Genomic DNA, 23,273 nt, shown 5'->3' with positions numbered 1-23,273 from the left:
AAATTTTTAATAGCATCTTGAGGTCAGTAGTTTCTATAGGATTAAGGCAAAGAAACATCATAAATGAGATGGCAGCTTAAAATGAATGGGGAACATTGATAGTCAAAAGGTACATGACATTAACCCCCTGCAAATCGGCATTCCACATTCCCTAGGAGAACATAGTATATATATATGTTGGCATTTCCTTTCAAGGTGGATTTTATCGGCGTCCATACTTACATCAAGTCCGGTCTAAAGTAGTTTAATATTGCACAAAACGCCAGACCATTCCTCCAGGAGGTGGTGAAGTTCGTTATTTTTACTCCTCTATAGGACTTTGTTACTTCCTTGCACCATGCGAGCAGTGACTGGCTGGCATTGGGTTGTCTACCGAGGGTTGGACTTGGTAATGGACTTGGCTGCAAAGATAAAAAAAATAAATAAACGCGTAGATGTGTTAATGTAAATACATTATACAAGAAAAAAAAAAAAAAAAGATTTAGTAGAAAAGGTTGTCCGGGGTTAGAAAACATGGCTCAGTTTTGCATGGTACTGTAGCTCAGTCCTACTCACTTAGGGCTCAGCTGTGATACAAGTCACAATCAAAGAAGACGTGAGGGACTCTTTCTGGAAAAAAGTGGACAAGTTTCACATAAGGTGTTTTTGCTAATTTTTCTTTTATTTTGCATGAAAATATAGGCAGGAAAAATCTGTACTATGTCTGTTTTTCATCCTTTATTGATATATGTTAGGCTACTTTCACATTTGCGATGCTTGGAGCTGCGCACGGCCACCGCTAAGCTCCACCCACGGCCGTGCCTCCTCCGCCTATGGGCGCATGATGCTGCATGCGACCTTCGTACCCTATCTTTAGCATTGGGTGCGCAGGTAGGCGTTTGCGGCGCATGCGTCCTTTTGACGGTGCGCTGACCTGCGCCAAACGCACAGTGTTGCACTTTGGTGTGCTCGGCGCACCATCAAAAGGACGCATGGGCCGGCAAACGCATACCTGCGCACGGCCTGTGTACCCAATGCTAAAGATAGGGTACGAAGGTCGCATGCAGCGTCATGCGCCCATAGGCAGAGCTGACTAGAGGAGGCGCGGCCATGGGTGGAGCTTAGCGGCGGCCGTGCGCAGCTCCAAGAAACGCAATTGTGAAAGTAGCCTTAGCTGTGTTTTTTAGCCATTTGATTAAATGGGTAAAAAAAAAAAAAGCTGAAAAAGTTGACTAGCTGAAAATTTGGAAAAAAAGTATTCCTACTTTAAAAATGGAAGGGAAAAAAAAAACATAGCATGTGGGTGACATTCATTAAGCTGGGACAGTAAATGTTGCATTTTTTTGCGCACACAAAGAAAGAAAAAAAAATGTGAATGCTCAATTTAAGAACAAGCCCTTAAAGGACAACACTTTAGAGAATAACAACCAAGCATTAAATTACCGAGGCCCAGTATTATTACGAATGTGCAGCCGTGATCTCAATTCACCAAAAATAATTTGGGGCAAAAAATAAAAAAATAAACCTACAATTTATTAACTTTGAATTATAATACCCAAATCAAAGGCCTCTTGATCTAGTCTGAATAATAAAATTAATTGACACCTTTTGGAGATGCTAATTATATATTTGCTCAATACTAAATGTCCAATTATAAATATAAATGTTCAATTACAGCATTTTATGGATATACATCTATACGCTAACAACAAAAAAAAAAAAAAAAAGTAAAGGAAGTGATACTCGTGAAATATAATAAACACCTACCCACAAATTGATGTACACCAAATGAAAAAAAGTTAGAATAAATCATTACTTTTATTACAACATAATCCTTATAGAATTAAAAAAATATATAAAATATAAGGAAGTGTTGGTCTAGAAGAAAACAGTCAAACGCTGGATCGAAAGTGATATTTGAACCTATCAATGATCATATAATGGTAAAGTGCCAGTTGTACCAGCACGAAATTGTTGAGAAAAAGGTTTTCTCCTTTTGAAAAGGCAGTCATCCTGGAATTATCCTGAAAAACCACTTTAAAAAAAAAAAAAAAAAAAAAAAAAAAAGAGAGGATGGATATCGAGGGCAAAAAATATAACATTACCTAGATGCCATAAAGGGCTGGAAGCAAAGGAAAATGGAAAGTGGAGTAAGAAAACAGCTGCTACCACGTACAAAACTGCGCAAAACCCAGACATTTAAAGGGAATCCGTCAGCAGGTGTTTTTGTTACGTAATCTCAGTGTATCCTGATGTATGGGCCGTGATCCCGATGTGTCATGTTGGGATACATTTTTATACAAATTATTGTGTTTTTTTTTTCCTGCAAATCTAGCAGAGCGCACATGCTGATCCCTGTCCAATACAAAAGGTTGTTTGTCAGCTGATAATAAGTGGTGGGAGTGGGGTAACACAGAGTGGCAGGACTAGATGGCAAGGGACATATAGCCCTGTAGTGATAATTTCCTGCTGATAAAACACTGACTTTACTGAAAGTACAACACACAATGACACATTGCTGGAATTAGGCTCTCAGCCCCTACATCATGGTAGTTTTAGATTACCTAGCAAAAATCTGCTGACAGATTCCCTTTAAAGCATGGAAAAATGATTAAAAAATGAGCATTCAATGGTTTTCTTCTACGCTAACACTTCGTTGTATTTTGTTTATTCACTGATGACCATGTTGTAATATAACATTGATTTATTCTTTTTGTCGTTTGGCGTACATCAATTTGAGAACAGGTGCTTAGCATTTTATGTGTGTAAAGACTTCTTGCTTACATGACTCCTGCGGAGAGGCTGTTATCTAATCTTTGGGGACGATTCGTAAAACTTTGCTATTACGTCTACTTAAATGTGAACAGTGTTTCAGACTCACAAAAAAAAAGGTCAACACTAAAATGTCAGCATACCGGAGAAAAAGTGCTGGCAAGGGAAATGCAGATATAAAATTATTAGCATTTCTGGAAAATTAAAATAAAACCTATAATATGAGAACTTTCATGCTGGGTACAAAAACAATTAGTGAATGTTTTAATGAAGTTTAAAGAATATGTACAGAATAGCATTTTCCCTAAATCCACTGAAACAGATTAAGGCCAAGTTCACACTGGGAGTTTTTGCGGCATTTTTGTCTGTAGAAAAACCTGAGCGCTTGGCAAGAAAGAAGCCGTGGCAAAAACGCATGTAATTCAATGGGTAAAAAAGGCTGAAAAAATGCTGAAAGAAGTGACATGCTCTATGTACAAAAAAAGCAGCAAAGCACAAAATACTGATGGCAAAAAAAAAACAATGTGTGTGTATGAGATTTCTGAAATCTCATAGGCTTTGCTGTAAAAAGCAGCAGAAAACTAGCATAAAAGCCCCGTCACACTAAGCGATATCTCTAGCAATATCGTTGTAATGTCACTGGTTTTGTGACGCAGCGGCGATATTGTTAACGATATCGCTATGTGTGATACTTACCTCCGACCGGCTCCCCCCCGCTGGTTATCGCTGATCGCTCGAGAACGGCCTGAGCCGCTTCTCGTCGTCAGCTTCCTGCTGGGCTTCCTGTGGCGCCGACGAGCGACGCGTGGACGCGGACGTGAGGACGTCAGGATCGCCGCGTCTGACAGGTAAGTAGCAACCCCCGACCCCTGCGATGTCGCTGGTGAGATCTGCCTGTGTGGCAGCTCACTAGCGACCACTTAGCGATGCACCAGCGATCCATATTGTTAGCGATGCACCAGCGATCCATATCGTTGTCAGGATCGCTGGAGCATCGCTAAGTGTGACAGTACCTTTAGGCATCAAAAACGCCCAGTGTGAACTTAGCCTTACAGCTTAAAGATCTCTGATGGGACTTTTCCAGCTTTGTGGGCAATCATGAGTATTGCTACACCTTGTCTGATCAAGACAACGCCTATCCACATGTCCTATGAGAATAGATTGACATCACTGAAGGGGTTCTCTGCTCCGGTCCCTCTTTATCAAAATGAAAATCTGCTTCATATGAGCGCTTCCTGTTCTGAAGGACTCAAGATATCCATGTATATTCAGGAAGACCATTTATCTGAAAGGCCACCATGTCAATGTAAATTTACCCTTCGGAGCTGTTGCAAAGAAAATCACTTGTTGGCTTCAGGTTGTCCCTGACTCATATAGAGAAGAGATGTCTCGGATAAACCTGCCATAGGATACATGATGAATAAAACTACTGATCCCGATATCGATGCCTTTTAACTTTCTAATCTTTCTGGTGCGGAGACCAACTAAAAACAAAAAATTAGCATGAAACCAAAAACATCTGCTCTTACTCCCTTAGGATACCTTTACAAACACTTTTTGGCAACATTTTGGCCACCTTAATTATTTTGTTGCTTTTATGGCATTTATATTTTTTTTTTATAATATGTTTTAGGATTCAGTCATACATCCTGGTGATTTTGGTACTGGAAAAACCAGTACTGACAAGATCCATGTCCGTGTGCTATCCGTGTGTACGTACATGACATCCATATGTCCGTGTGCGGTCAGTGTGATACGTATGGAATAAAATGCAGCATAGAAATTAAACATGATAGATACGAGATAAATAGATAATACATAAATAATCAATAGATAATAGATAGATAGAGAATAGATAGATACCCATATGTACTCCAGTATAAGCAGAGGCCCCTAATTTTGCCACAAAATAACTGGGAAAACTTATTGATTCGCGTATAAGCCTAGGGCGGGAAATGCAGCAGCTACTGGTAGATTTCAAAAATAAAAACAGATACCAATAAAAGTAAAATTAATTGAGACATCAGTAGGTTAAATGTTTTTGAATATCCATATTGAATCAGAAGCCCCATATAAATGCTTCATACAGTTCATGATTGCCCCATAAGATGCTCCATACAAAATACGCCCCATAAAATGCTGCACAAAGGTTAATAATGGCCCCATAAGATGCTCCATAAAGTTCATGATGGACCCCATAAGATGCTCCATAGAAAATTATGCCCCATATAATGCTGCGGGTTTTTAACACAGACACATGGGCCATGTGAAAAACCTGACATGTGCTCACCACCACTGGATGCAATGGGTTTTCATGTGTGTATATTTGCAGTCCTTAAGAAGTGGCGCACATACGGATGTAAAAAATGGACTTGTGAAGGGGGCCTTAGAAGGATGTTCGTGATCATTTGTTATATGAGAACTTTAAGAAAACGGTTTAAAGTTTATAAGTCATGGTATTCATAGATCATGTGACTACCAGGATTCTCAGAACCACAAGATTTGTAAGATAAAGAAACAAAACAAAAACAAACAAAAAAGAACACATAGTAATACATGTTTGTTCATTGGAGAAAAGCCACATCTAGAGCATGCTGTGATTTGGGGAAAAAAATGGCGGAGAAACAGAAAAATAAATACTGTATATGCAAGTAAAAAAACAAAGCGTAAATGAACAGAAGCTACTCTGCAGTACCCAGGAGCGGCCACTAAACTGTGATGCAGCTCTGTTGTTCTTCTCTACACACCATTTACATTACGCTTCTGCAGGAGCAGGGGGTATCAGACTCCCACTTATCTAATACGCTACATCATGGGACCCCAAGCTGTGGCTCGCGGGCCCGTAATGTGGGCTCGTGGCTGTCTGCCAGCTTGGGGCATTAGGACCAGGTTCAGCAACTAGTTATGAAGAGAAGGTCTCCACATGGCAACTTTTGAATATTGCTTTGCACAGAAGAGCAGATCTAGATGTGCACATACTGGCAGGGGGATGGAAAGGAGAAATAAATATTGTAAGCCAGAGACATTCTAATAAGGTAAGTCAGAGTGGCGCTTCGATGCAATAGCGCGGTGAGCGTGCCAGATATAGGAATACCAAATAGGGTAAATGTGGGAACCCCTGGATGTAAGTACACCTCCTATATGGGAGGGAGGCAGGAAGTCTCAGTGTGCTTCCTGTGGAGAAGCTCTGGTCACTATGGGCGGTGGCACTGAATGTGACTCACCACCATCTCTTAGAGTTAAATGTGGCTCTCAAAGTAAGAAAGGTTGGGGACTGCTGCTCTAGTCTTATCCTAAGGATACATAATCAATATCATAGACGAGGAGAACACTTTTAGCTTAAGTTAAGCATTAACATGTGTAAAAAAAAATATATATCGTAATAATGTTCCACGTCAAAAGTGTCCATAGCCTTTCAGTAATTTCAAGGCTCCTGGCAGGAAGTGAGGAAAAATTGTGCCCATTTTGCAGATTCACAGTATATTAGGATGCTGTGGTTAATTAATTTCCAATACTTGCATTTCGCTTTCACAAATAAATAAGAAAAATAGGTGAATCAGTTCTCCCACTGTGTTCAAAAAAGCATAGACTTGACAAAATAGCAAAAGATGTCAAATCCTATAGCATTGCAACGCTGGTGTCCAGGGTTCAAATCCCACCAAGGACATCATCTGCAGAGAGTTTGCATGTTCTCCCCGTGTTTGCGTGGGTTTCCTCCCATATGACAAAGACTTAGATTGAGAGCCACAAGGGGGACAACAAAGATGATGTCTGTAAAGTGCTGCGGAATTAATGGCGCTACATAAGTAAAATAAATTCCACCTTTTGCTTTTTTTGGAGACGAGATATATCCTCTTAAATATTTCCCTACCACAAAAAAAGCCACTTAAAATTCTGTGCTTTTTTTTCTTTAAACATAGTGGGTGAAAGGGTTTCTCCCACGATATGACTAAAGAGTGCACCACTCATTTGCTTCATGACTTCAGAATGCTGGGGTGCAGTCCTCTCCTGCTTGATTAATCAGTTCAATCGAGCTGTATTGTTGCACCAATGGGATGAATTGTGTGCGTTCTGAAGCCGCTAGATGGAGCAACCTTTACAAAATCAGAAGAGTGTAATGGATCTGAAGCTGGCTGGGATTGGGAGTGAACAACAAAAAGTCAGGTCGCATTGTTGCTTGTGCTCTTATGAGCTGCCTGTGTGGCCTAAACATCCTTCCATGGCCTGCAGGCAGCATCTCCGCACTGGTCTCCGATTGAGTACATCGGGGATGTCATTGATGGGCAATTGTAAAGGTTTTTCATCATTTGTATATTATCCTTCTCCTTCTAGGTGTTGCAATTTCAATGTTGAGGATTGTAAATGTAATTATCAGCAAGGGTGGGGGAAAATTGCTAAACAGTAAATCGGAAAGTTGCTCGTTTTTACAAGCACTATTCAATTATACCCTTCAATGAAGATGGGAAAAACACTTTAGAGAAGATTTTGTGAATCTCCCTCTATTGCGACCATTTTGTATATTTACAAATTTGCAGCCAAGAAATGTAATCCAGAGGACAGTGGACAACGGGTTGCCTTGGGGACAACATTAATAACTATGATGATTTGGTTTTCCTCCTGTGGACTCGAAGTCCTTCACTTAAAGGGAACCTAACATGTCCTTTTTAGCAACTAAACTGTCCCCAGTGAATTGATTGTGATGCAATGGGCATCACTAACACATTTTTCTCAATCGCATGTGCACACACGCGGTGATCTGCTTGATACTGCGCAAGCGCGGGATTTTAGAGCGGATTCCCGTGAAGTTGGCGCAACCCGGAACATCATAGTGCATGGACGTCGACAATATCACGAGCCCGTGTCTGAAAGAAAATGACTGAATGAGCAGGTTCTATATAACTACATAAAGATAATTTTGGACATGATTACAGCGCCGTTTTGCTTGAAAAAACGTGTTCGTGATTGCACTTTTGCTGCTAAAAATAACATGACAGATGTCCTTTAAACCCAGCATTGCTTCTCCTCCATGATATAGTGTCTCAAGTTCAAAAGTAATACAAACTCATAACTAATAATAAATCATAATGCCAAGTAAATTGCGCATGCATTAAGAGCATCTTTAGACTTTTAAAGGGAACCTATCACCAGGTTTTTATTATTATTTATATAACACCATTAATTCCATGGTGCTGTACATTAGACGGGGTTACATCAAAATACAAATGTCACTTACAGTAAACAAAACTAACAATGACAGACTGATACAGAGGGAAGAGGACCCTGCCCTTGCAGGCTTACATTCTACAGGATTATGGGGAAGGAGACAGTAGGTCGGGGGTTGCAGTAGCTCCGATGGTGTTGAGGTGGCCACATGGTCATAACAGGTTGTAAGTTATATTGAAGAGATGGATTTTCAGGTTCTGTTGAAGGATCCAAATGTGGTGGATAACCATACGTGTTGCGGCACAGAACTCCAGATGGGGGATATTCGGGAGAAGTCTTGGAGGCGATTGGGTGAGGAGCGAATAAGGACGTCTTGGGAGGACTGGAGATTATGTGAGGGAAGATACTGCGAGATTAGTTTGGAAATATACAGAGGAGAAAGGTTATGGATGGCTTTGTAGGTCAGTGTTAGTAGTTTAAACTGGATACGCTGGGAAATTGGGAGCCAGTGAAGGGACTTGCAAAGAGGGGAAAGCAGGATTGTAGCGAGGAAAGAGATTAATTAGTCAGGCAGCAGAGTTAAGGACGGACTGGAGGGGTGCGAGAGTGTTAGGAGGTAGTCCACAGAGGAGGGTGTTGCAGTAGTCAATGCGGGAGATGATTAGGGCATGCACAAGCTTTTTGGTAGAGTGAGGGTTGAGGAAAGGACGGCCAAGGGTATAGATTGAGAAGAGAAGAGGTCGTAGGACAGAGCCTTGAGGGACATCAACAGAGAGGGGGCGAGATGAAGAGGCGGTATGGGAGTAGGAAATGCTAAATGTGCGGTTGGTAAGGTATGAGGAGATCCAGGACAGGGCAAGGTCTTTGACACCAAAGTAAGAGAGGATGTGTAGTATGAGGCAGTGGTCAACTGTGTCGTAGGCAGAGGACATGTCTAGAAGGAGGAGTACACAGAATTGTCTGTTAGCTTTGGCTGTAAGCAAGTCATTTGTAAGATTGGTCAGGGCAGTCTCAGTGAAATGGTGGGGACGGAAGCCAGATTGCAGGTTGTCGAAGAGCGAGTTAGATGCAAAGTGAGAGGAAAGTTCAGCATGGACGTGCTGCTCAAGGAGTTTGGAAGCAAATGGGAGCAAAGATATGGGGCGATAGCTGGACATGGCGCTTGGGTCAAGAGATGGCTTTTTGAGATTAGGTGTGATTGTGGCATGTTTGAAAACAGAGGGAAGGTTATCAGAAGTTAGTAATAGATTGAAGAGATGGCCAGCATCCGTAAGCCTTCTTTTATAGCATACTAGTAAGTTATATGTACTGTATGTCCCCAATCCCTTACGCAAAGGACAAAAAAGACCTTTTATTATACTCGCAGATGGCGCGGTCCGGTTCTATGGGCATCTCTGGTCTTGATCCGGCGCCTCCTTTCTTCTTACGTTCGACATCTTCTTTCTCTGCTTCATGTGGATGACGTGTCCTACGTCATCCACACAGTGTCTCCCATGGCCCTCCTGAAATGGCACACTTCTCTCTGCCCTGCCGAAAGCAGAACAAAGTACTGTAATGTACATGTGCTGGGAAAAGCCAAAAAGTGCCGATGACCTGGAAGTAAAGACGGCGCAGTGGTTTGATCTGCCTTCAGCAGGGCAGAGAGAAGTACGCCTGCGCAGAATCACAATGGAGGACACTGTGCGGATGATGTAGGACACCACATCCACATGAAGCAGGGAAGGAGTACAGTGATCATAGAGTGAGAGGAGGTCCCAGATCAAGAGATTTCCATCTGTGGGTATAATAAAAGCACTTTTTGTGTCTTGCATAGGGGATTGAAGACATATATACAGCATTCTAGAAGGGCTTACTGGTGCTGATCGTACTATATATGGGAAAACCAGGTGACAGGTTCCCTTGAAACCTTTTTGTTTTTCTACTTTTTCCTAGGTCTCTTTTTTTCCACCGTGTATGTTGTAAAACAACTGAAATAGGAAAAAGTAGAATTTTGGAATTAACCTGTGTGTCACAGAAGTATTTTGAGATGTAAAATATGTCTTCACAGAAGAATCTTGTCTATATTGACAGGTAGGACAATGTAGTTTAGAAATGACTGGAGGTGTGAACGTCCCGCATATTTGACAGCGCTGCCATCTAAATACGGCTATAAATATATCACAAAGAAATAAACAACTACAGTAAAAAAAATACCACTTCGTGCCGATGACAAAAGCACTATAAATGTACATAAAGAGTGAAAAATGGGATTTTAATATGACAATATTTATGACCCGGCAGTGGAGAACATGCGCCTTGTCTTAAAATAAAAAATACTGTATGTTCTCCACCCCACTTGTAATCCTTTGATGTCAGTAATAGCTGACAGCTCGCAGACATAGTGAGCAGTCTATATTGAGCCGTAGCCTGTGGCGTGCCCCTTCCTATGAATCTAGCATGGAGCGGCGGCGCTAGACTTCTGTCTGGACACAAATGGTGCCGAGCAAAACAGTTTGATTGTGATTTCAACACTTCAGGCACTATATACATCTCTGTAAGTGAAACACACCCTTCCTAGAGTGAAGTCATGTAAAATTATCTTTTCAGTTACAATGGAAAATATGACAGTCAAAAAAATAAAAGAGCAACTTCAACATTTTGCTGTCTCTTTGATGACAACACAAGTGGATATGACATTTCACAAATGGCGTCTGTAGGTTTACAAACGTAGGCTCATTGACAGTCTTTTCGCTGTGCATTTTAACCCTTTGGTGCTCTTATGTGAATATGGAGGTTTTTTACCATGTGAGCGAAAAATAATTACGCACGAAATTACATGCAAGACAGTTTCTTTCTATAAAGTTTACCTTGTTTTATAAAAAGGAAAGAAAAACAGAAATGGGAAAGGGATTTGGGCCCTATTGAAGAAGAACACTGTCGGAATACACTTGAAAGGTTACTACAGCTTTCCCTTAGGTCATTTTCACACACTGAGTATTTGATCAGTATTTTACATCAGAATTTGTAAACTAAAACCAGGAGTGGGTGAAAAATACAGAAGTGGTTATCAGTTTCTATTATACTTTTCCTCCTGATTTTGGCTTACAAATACTGATGTAAAATACTGACCAAATACTGAATGCGTGAACGTCACCTTATTGTGCTTCTGTAGTGGGGTTGTCACATTGAGAAATAGCATGTTAGGGCTGGCGTAACGCACCAAATAATAAAATAATAGTAAGGTGCGTTCACAGCACGGGGTCCACCGTGCAGGGGTGGTAAACTGCTGCTTAGTAATGGCGGAAGTATAAAGCGGTATACAAAAGATCACACGTGGGTTAACGTCACCCAGTGTGAACAGGGCGAACTCTGCTACCTCACAGAGCCGCACTACCGCAGAACATGAATGACAGAGCCTGTTTAGCTCACAGAGCTCGGTAACGGAGTGCACAGAATGCGGTCACAGAACTCTGCCCCAAGGACACGGGGTCAGAGTCCCTCTGACCTTCTGAGCGAGCGGCGTCGTACCTGCGGACGCCACTATAGACGCTGACTATGGTGGAGTGTCGAGCATGCGCACCGTTGCGTGCAGAGCCACCGGTGGACACTGATGCCAGTCTCAGACTCTGCCTCTACCTACACCTAAGCCTGGGCGCTTAACAGGTTAGGCTGCACAACACATGCGTACCAAGGGTAGGGGTTTCTTAATGAGTCATTCACCAGAGACATTACATTCATACATGCATAAAACACTCACTCCTCATAGTCTGGTAATGCAGTCTATACTAGCGCATGGCCGAGCGGCCATGCAAACCTTTTTTAGCAGCCTCCTTCCGGGACCTTCCTGATGGTCCAATCTGAGCTGGAGAAGGACCTGAGCATGTGACCTCCGATCTCCAAAGAGAGATCGTCCCACGGGCATGCTCAATGGACCAAAAGGAGGACATAGTCCCTGGAGTAGCTTGCTGCTGACCAGCATGTGTTGCTATAGCTGGACCAGAGGTGGCAGCAGCAACCAAACCCACAGAGCTGGTCTGGGCAGAGCGCCGGGACCGACGAATCTGCTGAGAAGCCTCCTCTGAGGCCGGAGAGGAATGGGAGACTGCCGAATGCAAGGCTTGGGATTCCTGCTGTGCAGCAACAGGAACCCGACGCCTAACATAGGGTTTACGACTTGCATGTGGATCTTTCCCCTGTTGTGAGTGTTGGGTCATGGTCGGGACCTTCATGCATCCAAACCACATAAGATAGCAGTAGCCAGCTTGCTATATACGGCTCAGAAGCTTATTGTACAGCATCGGATACAAAAACTTCAACCTACTAAAAGAAAATTTACAATTATAAAATATGAAGCTCTGTGGACCCCGTGGCTTGAAGAATTGGGACTTGCCCCTCTTCATCTAATTGGGGATCGTATATTGCGCTGTTAAAGATCCTCTCCCGCCTTCCTATTCCCACCCCCACAATTCTTCCATCCCCTTTTTTTCTTTCCTTTTTTTTTTTTTTTTTTTTTTTTTTTTTTATAAGAATAGAGATACATGAGCAAATAAAGTGCTGTGGAAATGGCTGGATTCTTTGGCAATCGCTCATGTCCTTATGTAAATAGTAATATTCTTGATTACAAGAGATTTATTTCAGATGGAGTGAAACTGGATATGTATCGACAACTGAAGAGGGGTAGGTTTAGGGATGGGCTTGTGGGGTTGATTACTCTAGTTTTTCTTCAATGTTTAAATTAAATAAAAAAAAAAAATTTGAACAAAAAGGAAAAAAAAAACAAAAAAAAAAAACTAAGGACATGTTTAATTTTGGACTTTATCGTGGAAAAAAGATTAGGAATCAGTTTCGCAATAAAGGCTATTTGTTTCCATATGTTTCATATAGATCATTTTGGCATCAGTTCCAATACTTTTTTGTCCCACTAATTATGAACCTTGGCTTCACCAGTAAAACATTATCAGGGCTGGAGAGATGGTAGCCAAAGTTCTGATTCCGACTGACTCCATAATAAATAAGTAGTAATAACACATTTACTGTAGTAAGAAGGTGACATAAAGCTTTTTCAGGCTTAGATGACTGCCCAATAGTGAACTCCCTCCCTTAGTCCTCCGAGCCTAAACTGTGCGTTCTCCCATCCAGCAGGTTTGCCTCTGCAGCATCAGAGGGGCGCAGAAGTGGCCGGCAACGAGCTGTCAATGGTGAACATCCATCCATTGCTGAGATCAGAGAGGATTTTTAAGTAGAGGTAAATTGCAAAGTTGCTTGTTGTTAAAAGCAGTTGCACTGCTACGGCATCAATTATACAATATTAATAACAGATTATATATATAATTTCTTTAAAGCTGGAGTCCGTACACTTCTACTGACTGACTCCAAACACCAGTTCGCATCCAGCATCAAGAATCCTTAAAGTCTCTTGTGAGCTTGAATCATTTGGCCAAAATATACAGTTAGGTGAGGACTCCCAGGCCTCTAAATTCTCTAAAAAAAAAAAAAAAAAAAAAAAAAAAAGAAGGGGCTGATGGAAGCCCCTTAGTTCTATCGATCGGTCGTCGTTCCACCAACAAATTACTACATGCCTCTATGGCATATTTTACTTACTTGAAGAATTTTATTCATTTTGTTAAATTGATTGAAACCATGTTTGCAAATAATTTGGATCCATGAAGAAAAAAAATAAATTAATCAAACATGTATCTCAAAATTTAAAATACTTATAACTTGTTTAAAATACTTTCAACACAAAATATGAAAAAAGACATGATGAGGTTAATGAGAAGAATCAACACGGTCCGGATTCCGCAGATATCATTCAGTTCCTAGAAAGCATTCTATAAAATGTCATGCATGCGACAAAGGGGTACCCACTTATCAGCCATAGGAGCCATGAGGTCAGAAGTATGGCACATACCGCCAACTATCAGCGGCCAAAAAAATCAGTGATTGTCAGGGCAGATGATGAGGGGTGTAAGGTTTCTTTTTTTCTTTTTTAAACAAGCAACCGGTTTTTGTAAATTTGGGTAATTTGAAAATGTTCCATATCACATGAATCCTGAATAACACACACATAATTATATTGGTTCTACTGTATACTTCAAAGATTAAAAAGCAAAAATAAAAATTTGTATCATATTTAAAAGAACTCTTATTGCAGCGTGCCCTATGTCTGTGCACTACACGCATGAGGCATAGCATCAGTATCAGAGCAGCGGCTTGGTTGGCAATAAGACAAGTTAAGGATGGTGACAGGTGGCAGTAATTTTTATGCCAATGGACTTCTAAAATAGTATAATTTGTGGTTGATACCTTTTAATGGCCAACTGAAAACATGGTAACAAAGTGCAAGTAATGCATTATTCCTGTGTCCTCTGGTGTATAAATATGTGACTCTTCAGGTTTTGGGTTATTCTATGCCTGATGAAGAAACCTGAGAAGTCTCGAAAGCTTGCAATTTGTTACCATCTTTTCAGTTAGCCATTAAATGGTATCAACAAATGAGGACTCTCAAATCTAAATATTCTTCTACCTATTGGCTAAGACAGTATAAAGAAATATATTTTTTCCTGTATCAAAATGGACTTCTAAAACATTAACAGTAAGGCTAATTTGAGACTCGAACTAAAATGGTTAAGGAGCCTTAAAAAAAAAAAAAAAAGCAGTGCCTTACCAGTACTCCTACCAGAATATCAACTGATCAGTCTTAATTACCGTAGATGATCAACAAAAAAAAAAAAAAAAAGTTTTTTTTTCCGCTTTATCTTTTCAGGTCATAAATAATAAAAACATGACAAAATGTTAGGCAAACTCCAACAAAACTTACATAACACTCGGGACCATTAAAAGAGAAGCTAAACAAGGTTTTCTAACACTAAGAGCTCACGAAAATCGTTTTTCTTGCACAGAAGAGCTCTTCACTACGTTTAATCCTTTTTGTTCCTGGGCAATTTTTCGTTTTTGCTCTTTCACTTATTTCTCTCTTTCTTCCAAGACCCTTACGTTTTAAAAATTTTCATTGAAAGAGCTGTATCAAGTCTTCAGGGTTTTTTTTTTTTTTTTAGGAGTTTCAGTTTTGCATGACACCATCCGTTTTACCATTAAATGTACTGAAAACTGGGAAAAAATACCAACTGGAATGAAATGGTGAAAACAAAATGATTTCCATCATTTTTTGGGAGGGTTTTGATTTCATTATACTATAAAAAAAAAAAAAAAAAAAAAAAGACCTGGAGACATGATTTTTCCAGTCAGTGTAATTATGGAGACACCAAGCTAGGATACATTTCTTTACTTACCCAGTTAAAGATCCTCCATCTACCCAGATTCCTAACCAGGCATTTTTTTTCCACACATGAGGTTTAAAGAGCTGTCAATTTTTTATCAGATACTCAAATAGTTTTTGCATCTTTCTTTCGTGACACATACAACTTCATTTTCAAGTCGCTCTCCTGCTCGCTTTTATTTTTAGCCGATATTGGTGGGAAAATAAAGGAAATACGTTTCTGCTTATCACATTATTTATGACTACAAAGAACCAATAAAATACACAGAAATTTTTTTTGTGTCTTTCATAATTATTTTATATATTGCATACATATTTTTTTTAAGGAGGCTTGGGCGAGTAATAACAGTGATTTCTATTGTCTTTTGTTACTTATTTTTATTTATTTCTTTTCTGTCTACAGTATTTCACATATTGTGCCCCCCAATATAGTCATAAGACGTTTTGGGGTGGGGGGGCATTTCAATATTGAAATAATTTTTAACATTAAAAACATTTTTCGTTTTCAGTCAATGACGCCGTTTGAGGATTTTGTTTAATATTTTTTTTTATGGCAAACTGAAGGTTTTACCGATACTGGAACGAATGACGTTTTGATGGATTTTTAATGTAATTTTTAGGGAGGCCTGAAAAAAAAAAAAAACCTGGTTTGATATTTTTTTCTCTAACTTGTACAGTAAGTGCTGTAATTCTATACTTTGATAAAACCAGACTTTTACAAACACTGCGATAAACATTTTAATTTTGCTCATATCTTTACTTTTAATGCGGGAAAAGTGGGGTGATTCAAATCTTTATATTTTTTTTTTTATTATTTATACTTTACTAGGGGACTTGAAGTTGCGACTTAGGCCACGCTCACACGTTCAGTATTTGGTCAGTATTTTACCTCAGAATTTGTAAGATAAAACCAGGAGTGGAACAACCAGAGGAAAAGTATAATAGAAACGCGTCACCACTTCTGTATTTTTCACCCACTCCTGGTTTTGGCTTACAAATACTGAGGTAAAAAACTGACCAAACACTCAATGTGTGCACGTGGCCTTGTTCTCTGAACTATATAGTGTAAATCCTGGTCTTCTATTAAGCTCATTCTGTGGCTGATCTGCACAGAAGCATCAAGATGGCGGCCTTCAACAATATTTAAAGAGATTGACAGCTCTCACTGCTAACCGTTCTCACGCACACAGATTTACTGATCTTATTTTCTAAGAATTGTCCTTAAGGGTAATAAAAACAAATAAAAAAAAAAAATCAAATTTAGTCAGATAAATAGTCCATCTGCACAGACCAATTCTTCTAAATCATTGACCAATGTTCTTCTTTAAACAAAGTCTTTACTATCCAGAAAAAGACATTTACCTCATTACATTTATCCATTTGTCAAACAATTCACATGATGAATGGAGAAGGTAATCCTGTATGGGAAAGTAGGCAGTAAAAACAGCAGACAAGAAAATAGTCAAAATTCTACCTACGAGCCTGTACGCACCTTTATCCTGCCTTTTTATACAAATTGTTTCCGACAACAAGAATTCAACACCATTTTAGAGCCTGTTCTAATAATGTACTTTCAGAAAAACAGTTTAACTCCTTGGCGACATGCGCCGTACATATACGGCAAGTAGATGGCACAAGATGTATAGCGCGGGAGTCCCAAACATTGCACATGCTGGCGCACGATATTAGGTAGTGAATATGTTGCTTCAGTCACCCATCGACTGCCCAAGGTGCATATGCAGGGTGCCGACAGTGTCCTGGCAGTTTGGGGCCTAGTAAAACCCCTGTGCCTGCCATGTTTTTGAAGAAAACTGTTAATTTTACAGTACACTGCAATATTACAGCATTGCTTAAGGGATCACAAGTTCAAGTCCCTGAGGGGAATTAATTAAAAAACGTAAAAAAAAAAAATAATTACTAATAATTTTAAAATATGTAATTTACACACACTATATGTTTTTCTACTGCCTGCTTTCCAATACAGGATTATATTTTCTATTCATCAAGTGAATTGTTTGACAAACGGATAAATATAATGAGGTAAATGTCTTTTTCTGGATAGGAAGAACTTTGTTCAAGGAAGTCTATATACACAAATACTCATGTATGGTGTATATATAAAATGGTGGAATAAATGGTGCTATAATAATAATATATACTAGAGCATATATATATATATATATATATATATATATATATATATATATACATACACACATACACACACACACACAAACTAAGTAAAAAAAAAATGCAAAAGTGCAGAGACAATATTTTTGGGTCACTTCACATAAAAAAAGGAGATACAAAAAGTATCCCAAAATGGTGCCAATACAGACTACAGCTGGTGTCTCAAAAAAACAATACCTCGAATGACCAAAAATAAAAAGGTATAGCTTTCTGTTTCTGGACGAATTTTAAGTCTGGAAAACATGGTCTGTGTATGAACTATGGATTGATTGTGGTCAAGTTCAGGTCGGGAGACCGGCGGTCAGTCGTGTTTCATGGATTAATTCGTCTGATGAAAGAAGCTGGGAGTTCCGATAAAATACAGTCGATGCTTTATTAGAATTCCACTAAATCATCATCATTGCAGAGCAATAAAACATTACGGTGACGCGTTTCAGGCTCTTGGTCTTAATCAGAATAGGCTTGTTGGGGATTCTGTGCTATACTTGGTGGTTGGGTAACTGAACTCTGTTTCCTCATGTGTCATGGATATCTGAATTTGCCCTTAGGCAGTAAAAATATAAAAGAACTATCTAAATTTGGCATCAACACAAAATACTGACCCACAGAACAAGGTTAATATGTCATTTTTAGCACAAACTGAATATCATAAAAACGTGCAAATTGCCTCTTCAGAGAAAAAGAGGACAAACTCTATAGCGCCACCTATTGGTAGTAGCGATCCTGCAAGTCACAATCAACCCTTTAACAAGTCTTGCAATATGACTTAGGATAAAAGCCAAATCAGAATTTGGCTTTTATCCTAAGTCATATTAGAAGACTCGTCAAAGGGTTGATTGTGACTTGTAGGATCGCTGCTACCTACAGGTGGCGCTATAGAGTTCAAGTCCTCTTTTTCTCTGAAGAGGCAATTTGCATATTATTTTCCCAGAGGAGCATTGCACGGCGAATTAAGCCTCATTACCTTGACAAGCCAGAGCTGGCATGTCACTCTCCACAAGGAGAAACCTTACCCCTTAGATATCATAAAAACAAAACCCAAAACACGATATGGGAAATTGCTGCTTTTATTACTCCAATTCCACCACACACAGAATTTATTTCTTGTTTTTCAGCACAATATATGGTAAAGGGAACGGTGTTATTAAAAACGCCATGTGACCTCACAACAAACAAGCCCTTGTTTGGTTATTTCGATGGGAAAAAAAAATATGGCTCGTGGAAGGAGGAAAAAATGTACGAAAAAAAAATGTCTGCATCCTCAATGGGTTAATAACTTTTGGCCACAGCTTGGGTACAACTAATCCATCTCCGTAGTGGCGTCATCATTTGTATAAATGTGGACACAGAATAGAAATAAAGTAAAGTGTTACCGTTTTTCCATATCATTACAGAAAGACATTTATATAAACACACATAACCACTCAGGTGAAAAATCAAATGAGGACAAACACCATTAGCATACAGGAAGAAAAAAAAAAAAGTTCCTCTTGTAAAGGCAAAGAACGCCCCCGTTTGGTAGAAGGGAGTCACTGCCGCACAGACGCTACCTGTCAGATTCTTCACCGCTGCGTGATTTATGTTTTCATCGCTTGTGGGAAGACAACAAGAAGCATAGCAGGAAGGCAATAATTCACTGAAATGACACGCACGCTAATGAGTTCTCCGAAGGTTGTAACCACCAACCTGGCAAAATAGTTTATTTACAATTCTCATGTAAATCACAAAATGAACCGATAGAGCAACCTGCTGATAGTCTGCTGTCAGAAAACAGGAGCGCTCTCCGGTAATACTCCGCTCACATACAAATTTACTAAAATTATAGAAGTTTTTTTGTATTTATTTTTAAGCAAAAGAGATCAGAATAGAATTATTAACATTATATTATATTAACAGCATAATTAATTTACAGTTAGTCATGCGCTGTTTTTTTTTCTAGCGAATCAGATTTTTTCATAGACCCGTAGACTTGCATTGACGAGTTTGATTTATGACTCGGATCAAAAAAATCGGACAGGTCTCTCTGTTTTGGTGCGGCAACTCAATGTGAACAGCCATGTAGTCAATAAGGGCTAGACGGTCTATCCATGAAAAAGACGTCCGAATGAGCCCAAGACATTCACAGGTGTTGCAAAATTTGCACCAAAAAATCCAAAAGTTACAGTCCAAAGTAACTGGGGTTTTCAAAGCCAAAACATCAAGTGGCAACAAATTCGGTGTTGCTTTCCGATGTGCTTATTCTATCGCCAAATTGAAGACAAAACATGTAGACTTTGAATTAAATATTATACTACATTACTGGATGTTAATCTAATTTTTGTCTAAAAAATTATAAGGAAACAACTGCAGAATGTGAACATATGTCCAAAAAATTGCAATAAAATCAAGCTCCAGCTGCAGTCCAAAAGGATATTTTCTATCGTAACTGATGCTATCCCAGAGGCACATTAATATTTTTTTGTTTTGTTTCGCCTAATAGAGGGAACCTGTCACTGTAATGTGCAAACTTTAAAAAAAAAATTGTAAGACAAAAAAAAAAAAAAAAGGACACAGATTCGCTATAATATGGGTGACCGGAAGAGCTGCCCCAATATGTCCGTGTGTGCCAGAAAGTCTCAACATGCAATAAAGATAATTTAATTTTATTTTCATGTTGACTGATTGTATTAAAGTATAACAACCCTTTAAACATTTTTGATACACTGTAGCCCCTTCTAAAGAAGTGTTGATCAGTTGGGGGGTGCGGACTCCTTAAAGCCTGAACGATCACTTAAACCTTGGATAAGAGCTTACCTTATACATGAGCACACAGAGAGCGGTGTACGGGCTATTAGAAAGTCTGTGCGTGTGTATGCCGCTGTTTACATGGCCGAAATAGGAGACTAAATGACCACAGCTACTTGCTTGCTGATCGGTGGTCATTCAATAGTCTGTTTACACAGGGTGACCCGACTTCACTGCGCACTGAATGATCAGTAATAGATAATCAAGTGCAGATAGGCTGCCATTGTTCTCGACAGTGCATGTCCTGATTACACAGGATAATGTGCTGCCGAGACAGATGATCTTCAATGCAGCACAAAAGATCGTTTCACCAGACGAACAAGAGATTTGCTCATTCTTCAGGTGATCAGCAGACTGTATAGACTACATGACTATTACAAAACAAGCATTCCTAGGGTAATCCAGCAATGAAAATGGACTATACACATTGGTTTTAGTGATCGGAGGTAGACTGTGGTCACGTTCCTCGGGTGTGAAGACATATCAAAAATGCATTAAAAGTTCACTTAAGCTTTAAAAGCAAAATAAAGAGAAAACACAGAAATATAGAATAACAATTAAAAATATGTACCGTATATGGACGCCACAACACATTCACCCTGTAGACTGGCTTCACTTAAAGTTGTACTAGAGCGAACTAGCGACCATTTGTTTTAATGCTGAATTATTCCATTGCATGTATTACATATTAAATGTCAGTGATCCCACAATTTCGCAATTTTTTAAAAAAATAATATTCAGCAATAAATTGAAAATAAATACATTTCTAAATCAATCAATTAAACAAGTCCTGATATGTCTGAAATGCCGTTTCTGACAGCAGTGATCTTCCAGGTTTTTCAGTCTCGGAAGCTCTGACATTAAAACACTGGCCGGCTAGCAAGAACCTTTCAGCAGATTTAAAATTAACCCTAAACTTTAAGAATACATTTAATTTAAAGACATATCCTGTCTGCAAAAAGACAGATCCTCAAGGGAGCAAAGGGATTAAGGTGTCAACTTTGTGTCTTATTCAAGAAAAACTGGTTTTGGCACTTACAAAACAAACTGGTTGAAAAAAAAAAAAAAAAAATTAAAAAAGTGTAAAAGCTGCGACTATAGATCCCGAGAAATGATAAAACAGTAAAAGAAAAATATTCCAGTTTTCTCCCTGAATATTATGCCAACCCTTATTCATGTATATATTCTACTAACGAGAATGAGGCTATGAAATACTCATTACATTTTGACACACAGCTAATAACATTAAAACAGCTTACTCTAATACCTTAATCCAACTATGTTATTTTACATAAATGGCAATTCTTATGTTTGGAAATTATCCCTTATCCAAGGAATAGATAGTGGGTAACTTCCCAATCGCTGGGACGCCCAAGGATCCCGACGACCAAAGCGTGTGTGAATGGAGTGGTGATCAATCATGGTCAATGCCACTTCAATTATTCTTAATGGGACCACCAGAGTTAGCACAGCGTTTCGCTGAGCTCGTCTTCGGCACCTGAAAAAGCGGCAGTCTCAATTCGCATGGGGCTCTGCTTCTTGGAAATTGGTGGGTCTCCCAGAGGTTGGATACCCAACGATTGGGAAGTTATCCCCTATCCTATACATATGGGATAATTTCCAAACTTGAGACTACCCCTTTTACCAAGTCAACTTATAGCATGATAATTTCACTGCATTGCAAATGGTGAAACTGCAGCAAAATCGCACCACTTCCACTTAATTTTTGCTGTGGATTTTTCCACTGCAGATAACTCCCGCGTGCAGGCTCCTACAGATGAGATGTAATCGTAATTGCAATACGGTTAAACACCAGCAGCATTTTCTATTAAACAGCGTAACAGAGGGGAGGAGAAGAGCTGGCAGCACCCACCTCCTGGCATGGACACGTCTGTTAAGAGATTAGCATGGAAGAGAACATGAATACCTAATAAGATCCTTACAGCCTTACAGTTTAAGTGTCAATTATGCTATTCTCACAAGGCATTTCACTTATAATCTTTACTCTGTCAAAGGGCTCAAAATCGTTTTAAACGGCTGTGAAAAAAAATAAAAAAGCTTGTAAAATTGCCACACTACAATGTAAGGCTGTGAGAAATGCACGGGAATAACGGGTATAAATGCACCGTATAGAGGTTGCACACACGGCTTAGGAGAACAATTAATGGTTGGGGGTTTGTAAAAAATATTGCTAAGAGCTCTGCAACCCTCACTGGTGAGGTCCATGTGATATCACTTGACTACCACCTACATGGAGTCAGACAAGCAAAAGGACCGGATCATAGGTGCAGAGTAAATGCTAAAAGATAGAGCAATAAACACAGACAGTGATTTTTTTTATGGCGTGATTTCCACCTGAATTGCCTGTATTTAGAACGGAAAACATCTGCGGATACCAAATTCCCAAATGGTATTACTGATAAAGAATATTATATATATATATATATATATATATATATATATATATATAGTAAAATGCTTTCCACCCAGTGACATTAATGGATAGGACTTATGTTATCAAACGATCACAAAGGTATAAAAAAAAAAAAAAAGGTACTTGTAAAGAGAATCGGTTAGCAAGATTTTACCACCTAAACTATTTATTTGTGCATGTAGTTCTTTCACAGACAAGTTCGGCAATACCTTTCTATGGCTTGTCTGTTCCTCCATTACTGAGAAATCAGCGTTTGAACTGATATGGTAGATCTGAAGCCTCCGTCACTCCATCTCTATTCCCTGCCCAGTGCCGCCCGGGCGGGGAATGGAGGATAAACTTCCTATTAAATAAACTTTCAAATCGGATTAAACAGCCATTTTGAGATGGATTAACACAGTAAGTACAGCAATACCATTTAGTCCGAGATCTGTTTAATAATGAATGCCGGTTGTATTGAGAAATCAGGTTATAGATCTCCTCAATAAATAACTTTACTTAATACAATAATACACATAAATTAACCAATTGCCAATATGGTAATCGCTAAAATAGGTAGGGGGCTTTTGGAGAAATCATCAGGGGTGTCCTTTACTTCTTACTAAATTTTCTTCTAGAAAATATAATAATCTGCAGAAGTGCCAAGGTTTTGCTATATCAGTTATAATTACTATTCAGGATAGAACTTGTCGT

General features: G+C 39.2%; 1 protein-coding gene across 6 annotated transcripts in view; it reads right to left on the bottom strand.

Moving 5' to 3' along the window:
- Nucleotides 1–23,273, bottom strand: part of EHBP1 (EH domain binding protein 1) — a 492,549-nt gene that overhangs the window by 235,876 nt on the left and 233,400 nt on the right. For all 6 annotated transcript variants that reach the window (XM_073554042.1, XM_073554045.1, XM_073554043.1 and 3 more), the window contains one exon: nt 223–401. In XM_073554042.1, the coding sequence (XP_073410143.1) occupies nt 223–401 (179 nt within the window). The remainder of the gene's footprint in view (nt 1–222; nt 402–23,273) is intronic.

Source organism: Dendrobates tinctorius, unplaced genomic scaffold (genome assembly GCF_039654945.1).
Source record: "Dendrobates tinctorius isolate UK_male_01 unplaced genomic scaffold, ASM3965494v1 ptg000205l, whole genome shotgun sequence".
NCBI lineage: Eukaryota > Metazoa > Chordata > Amphibia > Anura > Dendrobatidae > Dendrobates > Dendrobates tinctorius.
Note: the sequence above shows the minus strand (reverse complement) of the source record. Positions and strands in the feature narration are given on the sequence as shown.